Here is a 15686-nt window from a genome sequence, read left to right on the forward strand (position 1 = left end):
AGGGGGGTGATGGGCAGGTAAGGAGATAAGGTGAGAGAGGGAAATGGGAACAGAGAATGGTGAAGGAGAGGGGGAAGGGCAACTACTGGAAGCTCAAGAAATCTGCGTTCATACCATCAGGTTGGAGGCTACTCAGACAGAATATAAAGTGTTGCTCCTCCAACCTGAGTGTGGCCTCATCATAACAGTAGAGGAGGCCATAGACTGACATGTCAGAAGGGGAGTGGGAAGTAGAATTGAAATTGGTGGCCACTGGGAGATTACACTTTTTCTGGGGGACGTGGTGTAGGTGCTCACCATCGTGGTCATTCCATTTAATGCTATTATGAGTTTCAAATAAGATGATTACAATTTTTTATGGATATATATGGCCGAGACATCTTTTCTCAAAAAGATGCTCTTTTAATTAATTTTTAAAATGTTGGAATTCTGGAAAAACAGAATTAATGTTATAGCTTAAAAATACAAGCTCAGGGTAAAAACATTTTTCTTGAAAGTATATCAAGTCTGATAAAATACATGATTTCAAAACCCACACTTTTGCTGCCATACATTGTTAACATAAGTACGAGAGAATTACAAGTTTAAAACAGCAGAGTAATTTTGTAATCAAACTCAGTCTCATTATTTAAAAAAATTGTAGGGCATTCATCCTGAGATCATAAGAAGTGAAACCATGCAGAACAATTTAATGATCACAAGTAATTTGAATACAAAAACAACTTTAATAGCAACATTTTTTCCATGATCTGCAATGCAAAAACAGCATGCTGCTATTTTCACACTATAATTAGCTCAATCAGTAAAGTGGCATCTTTTCAAACACTAAAAAAATGAATGAATACTATTAATAATCAGGGCTAATTTCATTCTGAAGTGTCAGTGAACAGAGATACTTGCAGATTTGCGGAAAAGTTACTTAGGTTCTCTTTGAAAGGATGAACCATATTCTGATAAAATACAGAACATCTCAATTCAATCTTACTCTGCCAAATGATGTAAAAATGGATTGCCCAAGCACACTTCTGTAAAGAATGTACATACTTTGGGTTGAGATCATAATAATAAATGACATAAGAAATAATTACTTGATTAATACAAGCATGGTCTAACTCAAAGAACTAGCCAAATATTTTAAATGGCTTTGAATATTAATAATACATTTAATTAACATCACATGTATATTACACTTCTTTAATCTAACTATGCTTGTATATGTTTAAACAAAAGGCATACCAGTGTATCACAATTTTATATTTGCTTATCCAGTAATTACATCACACACTAACCACAGGTTAGGTCTCTATTTTCCTCTCCAAACCACTGGGACTGAAAGAGTCAAACTTGCTTCACAAATAAAATTACTGAGATTACCTTTGACATACTGTAAATATTACAAAGTAAAAGATAAAAGGCTAAGATATGTTTTAAGATCAATTACTACTTAGTTCTGAGGAAAATCAAATAAATAAATATATTTACGACAAAGTTTTAAAAACATGGTTGCGGAAAGTTAAACAGAATTGAAGACTAAAACAAACACAAGGTCACTAAAATATTTCCTAGCACATATGAGATGGAAAGGAATGTCCTTCTTAAATAATAGCCTGAATTTCCTGAATGAACAAATAATATATCTATTAAGAAATAAGGCAAAATGAAAAATATTTCATCTCTACATCCTACAGGAAGATAAAACCATATGACACTTATGTTCACAAAACCCCTTGAAGACAGACTGAGCAACAAACACATTTTCTTTTCCATTATATTTATAGATTACCACTAATCATCTGTCTGCATTTCAGCACTATTGTTGGCAACACTATTTACTAATTCAATTGGAGATTACTATAAGTCTAATTCAAAATAGGATACTTAAGATAAAGGATGCTTGAAAATAGACATTGCACCAAGGTCTATTGCCAAACATCCCTTATTTTTAGTACCTTATTTTGAATTAGACAAAGTAATCTCTAATTTAATTAGTAAATGGCGTTGCCAATAATATATTGGCAAATTAAAAATATCTTTGTCCTTTGTTACCCTAGACAATTTGTTGGATTTTGAATTAATAGAACTAAAGACAACAAAAAGGGGGGAAATCATTTATCATGGGAAAATAATTTTTAGCCATACTCCAAAATTCTACCTGCATATATTTGGCAAGCTTTGATAAATTAATTATGCGGTGGAAAATGTTATGTTCAATCCTAGTAGTAATATACTCGGCAGACAGCAACCAGCGCGAGAGGTCATTTGTTGGTGACACGGCGCAAGGTTCAAAAAGAACTCAGGTAATTTTGGCTTTTTTCTCAGTGAGCAGAATTCAGTGCGGAAAACAAAGATAAGAATTAAGGAGGTGTAAGTGGAGTGGCCATTGTGTCTGTGGCACTTTGGCTCAATAGACTTAGGTGAGAACAGGCTTAGGCGAGCACAAACAGAGGGCTTGCCTAAGCCTGTAAGTAAGAAAGTTTCAACTAAGTTTTTTTTCCCTGCTACTAATAACTAGAACTCTGAGAATGGATCCAAAGGTAGTATTCCTTGTGTGAAATTTGGGACACTTGCACGAAGTACACCAAACTGCAGTTGCTTAAAGACCACGTTAAGGAACTGGAGCTGCAGCTCAATGACTTTTGGCTCATATGGGAGGAGGAGGAGGTGACAGACAGAAGCTACAGTCTATCAATTTAGAGTGACTACCTCCAAATTGCAGGACGTAGGTCCCTGCATGGCTGTCAAGAGAAGAAAAGATAATAGGCCACCACTGCAGAGTACCCTGTAGCCATTCCCCTCAATAATAAATATACCGCTTTGAATACTTTTGCAGGGGACGCTGCAGCAACCAGGTCTTTGGCACTGAGACTGACTCTGTAGGTCAGAAGTGAAGGAGAGAGAAGAGGAGAGCAATAGTGATAAGGGATTCCGTAATTAGAAGAGCAGAAAGCAGATTCTGTGGACACGAAAGAGACACCCAGATGGTACGTTGCCTCCCAGGTGCCAGAGTCAGAGATGTCTCAGACTGGGTTCTCGGCATTCTAAAGGGGAAGGGTGCACAGCCAGAAGTTGTGGTCCTACCAACAACATAGGTAGGAAAATGGAGGAGGTACTGAAGAGAGAATATACAGGGAGTTCAGCAGAAAGCTGAAAAGCAGGACCTCCAGGGTAGTAAACCCTGGATTGCTGCCTCTGCCACATGCTAGTAAGGGTAAGAATAGTATAATTTGGCAGATGAACGCGTGGCTGAAGAATTGATGCAGGGGCACGGCTTTAGATTTTTGGATCATTGGGATTTCTTCAGGGGAAAGCATGACTTGTACAAAAACGACAAGTCACACCTGTACCGGAGGGGGACAAATAAACTTGTGAGCAGGCTTGCTAGAGCTATTGGGGAGGAATTGAACTAATTTGGCAGGAGGGTGGGAACAGAAGTGATAGGGCTGAGGAATGAGCAGCTGATATACAAGTAGATACAGTGTGCAGCGAGACTGAGAGGAAGGAACAGCAGTGATAGAGCAACGTTGCAGTCAGTGGAATAAGTTAAGGTGCAATAGGGGGCCAAAATCAAAAAGGGTGACGAATGCAGGACTGAAGCTGTTATATTTGAATGCACACAGTGTACAGAATAAAGTTCATGACCTTGTACTGCAGTTAGAGATTGGCAAGCATGTTACTGTGGACATCTCCAAGTTGTGGCTGAAAGAAGAACATAATTGGGAGCTTAAGATTCAAGGATACACATTGTATTGAAAGAACAGGCAGGTAGGCAGAGGAGGTGAGGTGACTCGTTTGGTAAAAGATTTAATCAAATTGTTAGAAAGAGGCAACATAGCATCAGAAGATGTAGAATTCTGGTGGGTAGAGTTAAGAAAATGCAAGGGTAAAAAAAACCCTGATGGGAGCTATGAGGCAGGATGTGGGCTGCAATTTACAACAGGAGATAGAAAAGGCATGTAAAAAGGACAATGCTACGATAATCATGGGGGATTTCAATATGAAGGTAAATTGGGACAATCAGGGTGCTGGATCCTAAGACAGGGAATTCAAAAAACGTTTATGAGATGGTTTTTTAGAGCAGCTTGTGATGAGTCCACTAGGGGAATGGCAATTCTGGATTGGGTGTTATGCAATGGCCAAGATTTGATTAGGAAGATTAAGATGAAGGAACCCTGCGGAGGCAGTGATCATATTATGGAATTCACCCTGCATTTTGAGAAGGAGAAACTAAGATCAAATGTACCAATATTCAGTGGAGTAAAGGGAATTACAGAGACATGAGAGAGGAGCTGGCCGAAGTTGATCAAAAGAAAACACAAACAGGCATGGCTGCAGAACAGTGATGGCTGGTGTTACTGGGGGAAATTCAGAAAGTGCAGGAGAGATACATCCCAAAGATGAAGTTGTTGTATAAAGGGAGGATGAGGAAACTGTGGCTGACAAGGTAAGCCAAAGACAGCATAAAATCCAAAGAAAGGGCATATAATATAGCAAAAAAAATAGTGGGAAGGTAGAGGATCGGGAAGCTTTTAAAAACCAACAGATGGCAACTAAAAAGCCATAAGAGAGAGAAGATGAAACATGAAGGTAAGCTAGCCAATATAAATGAGGATGTGTTATTTCAGATATGTAAGGAGTAAAAGTAAGAGAGAGACGAGAGTGGATACTGGACCACTAGAAAATGACGGTATTGAGGTAGTAATTGGGGAGAAAGAAATGATGGATGAACTTAAGTATTTTGCATTAGTCTTCACTGTGGAAGACACTATCAGAAGGCCGGAGATGTGAGAGTGTCAGGGGGCAGAGGTATCATTGCTATTACTAAGGAGAAGGTGCTTGGGAAGCTGTAAAATCTGAAGGTGCGTAAGTCACTTGGACCAGATGGACTACACCTCAGAGTTTTGAAAGAAGAGGTAGCTGAAGAGATTGTGAAAGCATTAGTAATGATCTTCCAAAAATCACTAGATTCTGTAATGGTTCCCGAGGACAGGAAAATTGCAAATGTCACTCCATTCTTCAAAAAGGGAGGGAGGCAGAAAAAAGGAAATTATAGGCCAGTTACTCCAACTTCCATGGTTGGAAAGATTTTGGTGTCTACGATTAAGGATGATGCTTTGGGGATTCTTGGAGGCACATGATAAAATAGGCCAAAGTCAGCTAAGTTTTCTGAAAAGGGAAATCCTACCTGAAAAACCTGTTGGAATGTTTTGAAGAATAACAGGCAGGACAGACAAATGAGAGTCACTGGATGTTGTTTATTTGAATTTTTAGAAGCCCTTTGACAAGGTGTTGCACATGAGGCTGCTCAACAAGATAACAGCCCATGGTATTACAAGAAAGGAATTAGAACAGATAGAAGATTGGCTGACTAACAGGAAGCAGGGTAGTAATAAAGGGTGCTTTTTCTGTTTCGCTGTGGTGACGAAGGGTGTTCAGACTCCTTTCACTTTGTATGTCAATGATTTGGATGAAGGAGTTGATGGCTTTGTGAGCAGTCACAGTGGCCTGACTCTGCTCCCAGGTCTTATAAAATATCAAAATCATTACTGATAACATATGCACTAAACATTACCCCAATGAAAATGGAACATTATTAAACTGAACAAAGCACAATAGCCTAAGGCCCAAAGCAGTACACCATCTCTGAAAACATTAACTATTTCATCCCTTTACAGTTACCTTTTTTTAAAAAAAAGTATTTATCCACCTCCATTTTACCTACCTAAAACTCAGGGGCAATGTTCAGTACAAAAGTACTCAAACAATTCACTTTTCTTTTAAATTCATAAATTTGTTCATACCATTTAGACTTTTAATGATCAGATGAAAAAAATCTTATTTCACCAAACCCTTCATAATTTTGTACACCTTCTCTTACCCTTCTCTGCTAAAAATAAAAGCGCTCTAGTTTCACAGGATTTTAAGATTCCCACCCATTCATTTTCACTAGTAAATTTGGAAGTATTACCAAGTAATTTGAACAAAGTGAAATTATGTTGACATTGAGTATGGATTGTTCATCATTTTGCATATTTTATCTGTCCAATAACAGGCAGCACTCACCATTCTGAAATTCCAATTATGCAAGTAAAAGAAACATAAACCTGCACTTATTTAGCAATTTTAACATTGGAACTGCTCAGATGCACCTCATGAGTATAATCAACCAATAAAATTAACCTAAAGGACATAGTCGGACTGTTAACTAAGAACTTGGTTAAAGCAATCAATTTCAGAAGAACTTTAAAGAATGAGTGATAGGTTTTAAGAAGGAAATTCTGAATTTAAAGCATAAATATTTGAATGCATCCTGTAGAATGGTGATAGTGTGGGGATTAATCAGAGGCTTTTATTGGGAGAATATTGTGTTCTTGACGGATAGGAAGTGGTCAGGAAGGGATGGGGTTAAAAGAGGATGTGGGCAGCCAATGAGGTCACTGAGGGGTTTTGAACATTGATGGAAACATAAGAAATACCCAAGTTGCAATTGCCAAGGGTTCACTGAATCAGAATAGCAAAATCCCACCGAGTTTTAAATTTTAGTGGAGTTGTTTTTGATGACACCTATTATTGCACCAAGAAAGAAAAAAAAAATACTGCTACCAACAGGCTGGTAATGAAAATCATTCATACTCTTGAGATAGATAACCAGTCCCAGTAAATCACACGAGACCAGCAGTCAAACAAATAAATATCTGGTGTATTTACTAATCATGTCCTGGGATTGATGGTGAGTGTAATAAATTAAAGATTCAAAAGGTTCTAAGGCTCATTTATTATCAAAGCATACAACTTGAAATTCTTCTTCTCTAGGTAGCTATGAAACCAAGAAAGAAAGGCAACACAATCATCAATCCCTAAAATCCCTCCTCCTCCCCCCCCCCACAAAAATAAAAAAAAATGGAACAGGAACATTGAACTCCAAATCCCTTCTCCCACACAAAAAAGTGAACAAAATGGAACAGGCATATCCAACTCCTCCCCCAAATCCCTCCTCTGACACAAAAAGCAAACCGAGACAGAACAGGCACATCAACCCCCAAATCCTTCCTCGCGCACAAAAAAAAAACAACAAGGAACACCGACTCCCAAATCCCCCTCCTTGCACAAAAAAAAAACAAGATTGGGCAAAAAAAAACACATTATAAAAAACTATAAGACTGAAAACGGTCTACAGTCCAAGTCCACAACAGAAACGCAGAAACCCTGAGGAACACCCTCCAGCCCAGTGGCAGACCTTTCCTTCTCAGTAGCAGTGATCAAAAGACAGGTAGCTGACACTCACCCTCTGCACCCACCTCAATGACTCTTCCCTCGTTATTTTAATCAGAGAAATGGAGTCGAGTGACAGCTTGTGCCCCATCCCACATGCTTCTCGTCATGAAGTTCCCGCATGCTGTCTGTCTCCCAGAATCCTCTTGGAGACTGCAGAGAGCTGGAACACCCAATATCCAAGCTTCCGCATTCACCTTGATGTTTCAATCTCCCTCATCCCTTTATCGACGAACAATGGAAGATTTAATTGGTAAAATGAAGTCGAACATCGGTTCGCAGCCTACCCACCATGAGGCTCCCGCATGCTGCCTCTGCCTCCAGAGCGCTGGAACACCCAAACAATCTCCAAACAGCAAATCACAGGCTCCAACAGATCCAGAATCACATTGAAAACGAAAAATAAAAGACATAAAAGGAGTAGAATATATAATTTCATGATCTAGCAAGGAGATGTCAACCAAAGGAGCATTGCACACAGGCAGCAACTTGACTGGAAAAAGTCATGGGTAAATACTTAATTTCTAGATTACAAATTATTGTAATAAAAGATCATGGTGAAATTGTACAAGCCAGGATTGCTACTATATGACATGTAGAAGATCACAATAGAAGAGATAACATGTCCTAGTTCAGGGTTATGGGGAGAAGTAGCAAAACATTGTAGTTACCTGTTAACTCAACTACAAACATGGATCAGTGGCTGCATTCTTGCCCAAGAGTCATACATTTATAAATTATTTGCTTTTGAGGAGGCCTATTGTCCTGACTGAGAATTATCCCTAAACCGTTATCCTGTAGCATAGCAATCATCACATTCATCTTCGCAAAGAAAATCTTCATTTTAATCTCGGGCAAGAACATGAAACGAAACAGATCAGGCAAGAAAATATCTGCAGGGCAGGCAGCAACTGCAAAAAAAGGATCAGTTTTCGCAGGTCTTCATCTATCTTGACAGAGTTGCAAAACCACAAAGTTGACACAGCAATTAGTGCTGCTGCCACACAGCTCTAACAATCCAAAGCCAATTCACACAAATGGTGTCCATGTGAATCTGGCATGATCTCTTTATGACAACTTAGGTTTGTCCCCTCAAGTACTCCAGCTCCCCTTCCCATTTCGTAAGCGCTGTTAGTAGATTAATTAGCCATTGTAAATCACCATAAGTATGGGTGGGTGGCACGCTCAGAATGATTTACAATAGCCAGTTAAAGGTGAAGAGAATAGTTTACAAGGAAATAAATGAGGGAATGGAATGGCCTCAAAGACTCAAGTTAAATAGCCTCACGACATTTTGGGAAAAGGCAAGCTCCATTTGTCATTATCATTTCAAAGCATACAGTACCTATAAAAATTAATCACCACTCCACCCCCACCCCCCACCCCCACCGGAAGTTATCATGTTTTATTGTCTTACAACATTGAATCACAGTGGATTTAATTTAGCTTCTTTTGACACCAGTCAACAGAAAAAAGACTCTTTTTGCGTCAAAGTGAAAACACACCTCTGCAAAGTGATCTAAATTAACTATAAAGGCAAAACACAAAATAATAGTTTGCATAAGTATTCACTTCACCCACACACCTTTTAATAGGACACACCAAATCATCACTGGTGCAGCCAATTGGTTTTAGAAGTCACAAAGTTAGTTAAATAGAGATCTATTTTTGGAGACCTGTGTGCAGTCAAAGTGTTTCAATTGAATGTGGTAAAAATACACCTGTATCTGGAAGGTCGAACTGCTAGTGAGTCAGTATCCTGGCAAAAACTACACCATGAAGACAAAAGAACACTCCAAGCAACTTCACGAAAAAGTTATTGAAAAACACAAGTCAGGAGCTGGATACAAGAAAATTTCCAAGTGACTGACTGACTGACTGAGTACAATCAAGTCATTCATCAAGAAATGAAGATTATGGCACAGCTGTAAATCTCCCTTGACCAGGCCGTCCTCAAAAACTGAGTGGCCATGCAAAAAAGGGGACTAGTGAGGGAGGCCATCAAGAGATCCATGATGATTCTGGAGGAGTTACAAGCTTCAGTGGCTGAGATTGGAGAGACTGTGCATATAACTGTTACTTCATCTGTCGCAGCTTTAAGGGAGACTCTGAAATCAGCTAGAAGAAGATTCTATGATCTGATGAAACCAAAATTGAGATTTATGGCCATCAGACTAAACACTATGTTTGGCATAAGCCAAACACCATACATCATCAAAAACACACCATCCCTACCGTGAAGCATGATGGTGTCTGCATCATGCTGTGGGGATGCTTCACTGCAGCAGGTCCTGAAAGGCAGAGGGTAAAATAAGTGCAGCAAAATATAGGGAAATCCTGGAGGAAAACCTGATGCAGTTTGCAAGGGAACTGCGACTTGGGAGAAGATTTGTTCTCCAGCAAGGTAATGACTCTAAGCATAGAGCCAAAGCTACACAGAAAGGGATTAAAAACAACAAAGTTAATATCCTTGAGTGACCAAGTCAGAGACCAGATCTCAATCCAGTTGAGAATTTGTGGCTGGATTTGAAAAGGGCTGTTCACTCATGATCCCCATGCTATCCACACAGACTCAGGGCTGTAATTGCTGCCAAAAGGTGCATCTACTAAATGCTGAATTGAAGGCGGTGAGTAAATATGCAATCAATTATTTTGAGTTTAATAACTGGAATAAATTTAGACTTTGACACGAAAGTGTCTTTTCTGTTGACCAGTGTCAAAAAAGCCAAATTAAATCCACTGTAATTCAATGTTGTAAAACAATAAAACATGAAAACTTCCAAGGAGAGGTAAATACTTTTTTAGGCACTGTAAATAGCTTCTCAACATTTTAGGAAAGGGATGTTACTTAATGCAAGCTCCATTTTTCATTATCATTTCAAAGCATATGTTCACAGCACGGAAGACAATGCTCTACTATGCCTAAAACCCAGCTAATACGCCCACACAGTTAATACTGTATTGTTAGGTGTACAAAAGAAATATAAATGGCAACTTTCTATACATTGTGTAATCTCTGAACAAGTACAAGCAATTATTTTAATTTTCTCCATCTAGATAGCATGCGTTATTTCTTATTCATTTGCAAGATACTCTTGCAGAGAAAGAAAAAATGTTGTATTAAGAATTATTTTGTATTGTGAGAGAAGATACTTTAAACCTTCACCTGAAAAGTATTCAACGACATTAAGCTGTGACAAAGACACCTTTAAAACTTGGTGTAATGTTTAATGTACCATTTCAGTTAATAAACAGATTTACTTGCTTTTATTTCACTATCATAATTAAAGAATAACACAATGCAAAAAACTTACTTCAATGGGAAAAAATCTGAACTTCTTTCAAATAGAAAAGGAAATGGTAGTCTTGATTGTATCATTCATGTTGATGTTGCATGATATTCATTAGAAACCAAGTTTGCATCTCAAAAGATCATGAGGGGCAAATACATACAGTAAGGTTTGCCTTTACATAGTTGTTGGAGGTAAAATCCAAAAGCATATTTGAAAATATAATGCTGCCATATTATTTAAACAGTTAGTAACAAAACCATCCCTAAACAATTGAGTTCTAAAAGTTTGAGAAGAGTAGAGAACAATGTTCCCTCTAATTAGTTTGTCACCGAAGACACTCGAAAACTAAAGATGTACAGTGGAGAGCATTCTGATAAGGCTGCATCATACCACTATCTGGTATGGGGGGTGGGCGGGAGCTACTGCACCAGATTGAAAGCAGCTCAGAATCAGATTTATTATCATCAGCATGTGTCGCAAAATTTATCAATTTAGCAGCAGTAGTTCAATGTAGAAGAACAAAAAAATAAGTAAATCAATTACAGTATACATATATTGAATGGATTAAAAATTGTGCAAATACAGAAATAGTATTTATTAAAAAGTGAGATAGTGTTCACAGGTTCAATGTCCATTTAGGAATCAGATGGCAGAGGGGAAGAAGCTGTTCCTGAATCGCTGAGTGTGTGCCTTCCGGCTTCTGTACCTCCTTCCTGATGGTAACAGTGAGAAAAGGGCATGCCCTAGGTGCAGGAGGTCCTTAATGATGGACGCTGCCTTTTAGAGACACTGCTCCTTGAAGACGTCCTCGGTACTTTGTAGGCTAGTACCCAAGATGGAGCCAACTAAATTTACAACTCTCTGCAGCTTTTTTCAGTCCCACCCCCCCCCCCCCCCCAATACCGGACAGTAATGCAGCCTGTCAGAATGCATCACTATAGAAAGTTGTAAAATTAGTCAGCTCCATCTTGGGTACTAGCCTCCATTGTATCCAAGACATGTTGAAAGAGCAGTGTCTCAGAAAGGCAGCATTCCTCGTTAAGAACATCCATCACCTTAGACATGCCCTCTTCTCATTGTTACCATCAGGAAGGAGGTACAGACAGCTGAAGGCACACACTCAGTGATATAGGAACAGCTTCTGTTGTACTGGCATCCGATTCCAAAATGGACATTGAATCCATGAACACCACTTCACTTTCATTATTTCTGATATTTCACTATTTTTAATTTAATTTTTTAATATACATATATACTGACTGTAGTTGATTTATTTAATTCTGTTTTTCTATATTATCATGTATTGCATTGTACTGCTGCCGCTAAGTTAACAAATTTCACAACATATGCCAGTGATATTAAACCTGATCTAAACCTAATTTGTAATGAACAGTGCGTGCAAAAATCTTGTGCTGTGCAATTTTTTGCCCAGTGGCGAACACCACGTACACACTGAATTTTTAAGCAGAAGTAAACCTGAAGCTATTCTAAGGATATTAAACTACCAAGTTCAGTTTGTTGTTCATTGTTTAAAATAAATAACTGTCAACTGTGTTGGCGCGTGGCCAAGTGGTTAAGACGTCGGTCTAGTGATCTGAAGGTCGCTAGTTCAAGCCTCAGCTGAGGCAACGTGTTGTGTCCTTGAGCAAGGCACTTAACCACACATTGCTCTGCGGCAACACCAGTGCCAAGCTGTATCGGCCCTAGTGCCCTTCCTTTGGACGACATCAGTGGCATGGAGAGGGGAGACTGCCAGTCTTCCATACAACCTTGACCAGGTCTGCGCCCTGGAAACTTTCCAAGGCGCAAATCCATGGTTTCACAAGACTAACGGATGCCTATATAAACTGTCAATAAGAACTTTGACCTCCTCTAGGTTTGATAGTTTTCACTCTCGTTCATCTGCACTCTCATAACATACACAGCAGGCCTCCAGCAGGTAATAAAGAATTTTCTCACCAGAGCTTTTGCACACCGCCCATATGTGATTTACTTGGTAAATGACACTTTAAAAAGTCAAGCTTCCAAATATCATTTCACCTCTTCCCACTTGTAAGTTTTCCAGTAACTTTTACACAGGTAACACCAGTTTCTGTATTGTACATAAACATTTCTTGTAGCTGCACGTTCCTGACCTCATGAGCTTTTGGTGTTGCAGTTTCTACTGTTTCATTAAGCCATTCTGCTTTAAATGAACTAGCAGTTCTTTTGCGCTTCACACCCTCTGCTTCTTTGGAATTCGACACAGTGAATCAGTAATTTCGTCAATAAAAGCGGTATAAATAGCTAAGTCAGTTCTAAAATCTGCAGACAAATCATTAAAAACTCCATGGTGTCAACACCTTCCACATCAGAAACTGGAAAAGGAAATGTGATTGTGTACAATTGTGAAATATAATTAACAAGCCAACGAAGTAGAGGGTGACAACCTTCTGTGCAGAATTTAAATTCTTTCATGCGCGAGTAGCAAAAGATCTGTGCGCACACATACACTGAAAGGAAACATTAGTAGAGAAGAACATGTTTTCATGTGCACATTCTCAGTTTGAGTGTAACTTGCTTCAGGTTTTAATTGTGCAGCAATATCACCAGGTAGATTTTGAAACTCATGATTCAAAAGAAGAAAACAAAACAGAGTTTGTGGCAGCCTTCTTGAAGGAGGAACAGGTCTTCAACTACAAGTCATAAATATCTGTTTCAAAAGCAATTCAAAATTTTGCCACATAATTGAGGAAGTTGGCATCATCCAACACTTATAAACATCAATACAAAGCAGTTACTGATACCAGGGATAATTACAAAAGAAATAATTTTTTGATTTATTCCTATTTCTCAAATACTGTTGCCTTCAAAGCAAAAATCTTCAAATATTTCCAAAGGTTTTCCAAGTCAGGCAAAATTACTTTGAAACAGCAGTCACTGACCATGAACATTTTTAAGATGCAGCTTTAAAAACACAGCTCTGACCTGCCAATCAAGCTGCTAACAAACAGCTATTTGGTTCAATTCTATTCCAATGTCATGTGTGGCAAAACTCCATTTAAGGAAAATCCTCAGAATGTCATAAATAGCGATCACAATGTATGATAAATCATAATCACAGGCTACCAACATTTTCAATTTTATTTAAGGATACAGCGTACTATAAACCATGAACTTGAGTTGATTGTTCAAAGAAACAAGGTTATTTGACATACTTATAAAAACAAACAAATGCATGTTTGGCCTGCTCCCTAGAGTGAGAATGATAAAGCATTTAATACAAAATAAACAGCATGTACAAAACAGAGTCCTCTCAAAAAAAGGGTGATGTTGTTCAGGAAAAAATGTTCCAGATTGTCCGGCACTGAAGCAAACAGGTCTTCACTCTATCGTCTGGAATAAATTAAACAATCCACAAATTGGCAGGTTCCAGCCATGAAGAGTGGTCACCTCCATCTTGCAAAGATGATGAAAGCAAAGTGAAATCCGTGAAAAGGTGAACGTTATTCTTAAAAATATGTACAATCATCACAACTCAGATGGCATTGGAAAGTGTCTTCAAATAGCGTGTTCTTCAGTCTGTCAATAAACTTGTTTGTTTTAATACAGATTTCCATATAAAAGTCATGAAAAGTTGACCTATGAGCATAGGGAGTTAAGAAGATGTGCGCCTCCAACTTGTTAACAGTTCTAGGCAGCAGATCGCCTCCGTATAATGAAGACTCCTCTGTGCAGCTGTCCTAGATATATACGCATCTTTGTGCTATCACTTGTCTTCCTTACCCATATCTGTAAGAAACAAAAATGGATGGACTTTAAATTTACACCATTTAAACTGATACATATTAACTATTCACAGAAACCCCAAATACCTGGAATGTAAAGCTTCAAATTAGGTAGATTATTAGTACACACATTTTTTTCCTACAGGTCCCTGGAAGAAGTGTATAGATAATAACAATTATTAACTGGCATTTTGTTCAAATACAGTGGAAGTTTCTCTTCACTCATAATCACCTATTTTTGTGCTTTCAAGGAAAGTTAAATCTTCATCAATATTTGGGATTGTGTGACAGATGAGACAGTCCAGAATGCGGGATGCTGCTTGTTTTAGGGTATAATGTAATCACTGATTGCAAATGCCACAATTTGATCACACAGGTACCAGATGAACACATCTTGCAACATTCAATGTTGAACAGATCTTGCAAAATCCAATGTGTTCAATGAAATTAAATGTGCAGGAGGCAACGGCCAATACTTTCCCTGGCATTTGGTACAAGAAAGCAGCAATACACTTCTCTCCTTATTCCATCCCACAGAGCAATTGCCTATTGTTTAGAATTAAATCAACTGCTGCTGAAAGCTCAAAATTCACCACTGGCCAGCACCAGGGGAGAACTATGGAAAATTATACACCCAATAAAGCATTTTTTCTCAAATCAGTCTGCTTTAAATCTGTAATCAATCTGATTTTTCTTAGTAGCAAGTGGAATTCTCTACCTCATTTTCAAATACTGCCATTACATTATAGTCCGTACTCACCTGAGATAAAGCTCTCTTCTAAATGGCCGCAATGCCCAGTTCCAGGCTAAATTATTTCTGTGTTCTATTTTTGTTTTGAGTCTCCCCACACATAATTCAAGGATTTTAAAAATTCTTAACAAGGACTGGCACATTAAAGTGAAATGGACACTAAATAGGGATCTTCTGTGCACAGTTGTCCACAATTTCATTTCACTTCAATGGGCTGGTAAGCTTGGAAGCAGCAGATTTTGCCAATTACATTAAATAACATACTACTGCTCAAAAACTGCTTTGAAATGTACTTAACCCATCTCAGAATGTGTTTCTGTCTTCAATGTAATCGGCAATGCTGCCATTACAATGTTTTGTTGTGCAAAACAGGAATTCAGAAAAACCTGTTGTGCTGGATACCAGAAGTTTTAAGATATGTTTTTGAACTAAACAGTGGTGAAATTAAACTGTGACTGCATGCAAATTAGATGCAATGCAAATGCAAGTCAAATACATTATATAAGAAATGAACAAAGAAATAATTTTTGCTTTTTTAACTTGATATTCTAAGCTGCTTCCAAATTCCTTATTATTAAATGTTGAAAAGGGGCACAATTTTAAATA

The 15686-nt window shown here is 38.2% G+C and overlaps 1 protein-coding gene across 1 annotated transcript in view; it reads right to left on the bottom strand.

The window, feature by feature from the left end:
* Positions 1 to 13667: 13667 nt before the first annotated feature.
* Positions 13668 to 15686, bottom strand: part of suds3 (SDS3 homolog, SIN3A corepressor complex component) — a 61556-nt gene continuing 59537 nt past the window's right edge. The window contains exon 12 of the mRNA XM_072247678.1: positions 13668 to 14333. Coding sequence (XP_072103779.1) covers positions 14235 to 14333 — 99 coding nt within the window. The 3' untranslated portion in view covers positions 13668 to 14234. The remainder of the gene's footprint in view (positions 14334 to 15686) is intronic.

The sequence above is a fragment of the Mobula birostris genome, chromosome 31 (assembly GCF_030028105.1).
Source record: "Mobula birostris isolate sMobBir1 chromosome 31, sMobBir1.hap1, whole genome shotgun sequence".
NCBI classification, from domain to species: domain Eukaryota; kingdom Metazoa; phylum Chordata; class Chondrichthyes; order Myliobatiformes; family Myliobatidae; genus Mobula; species Mobula birostris.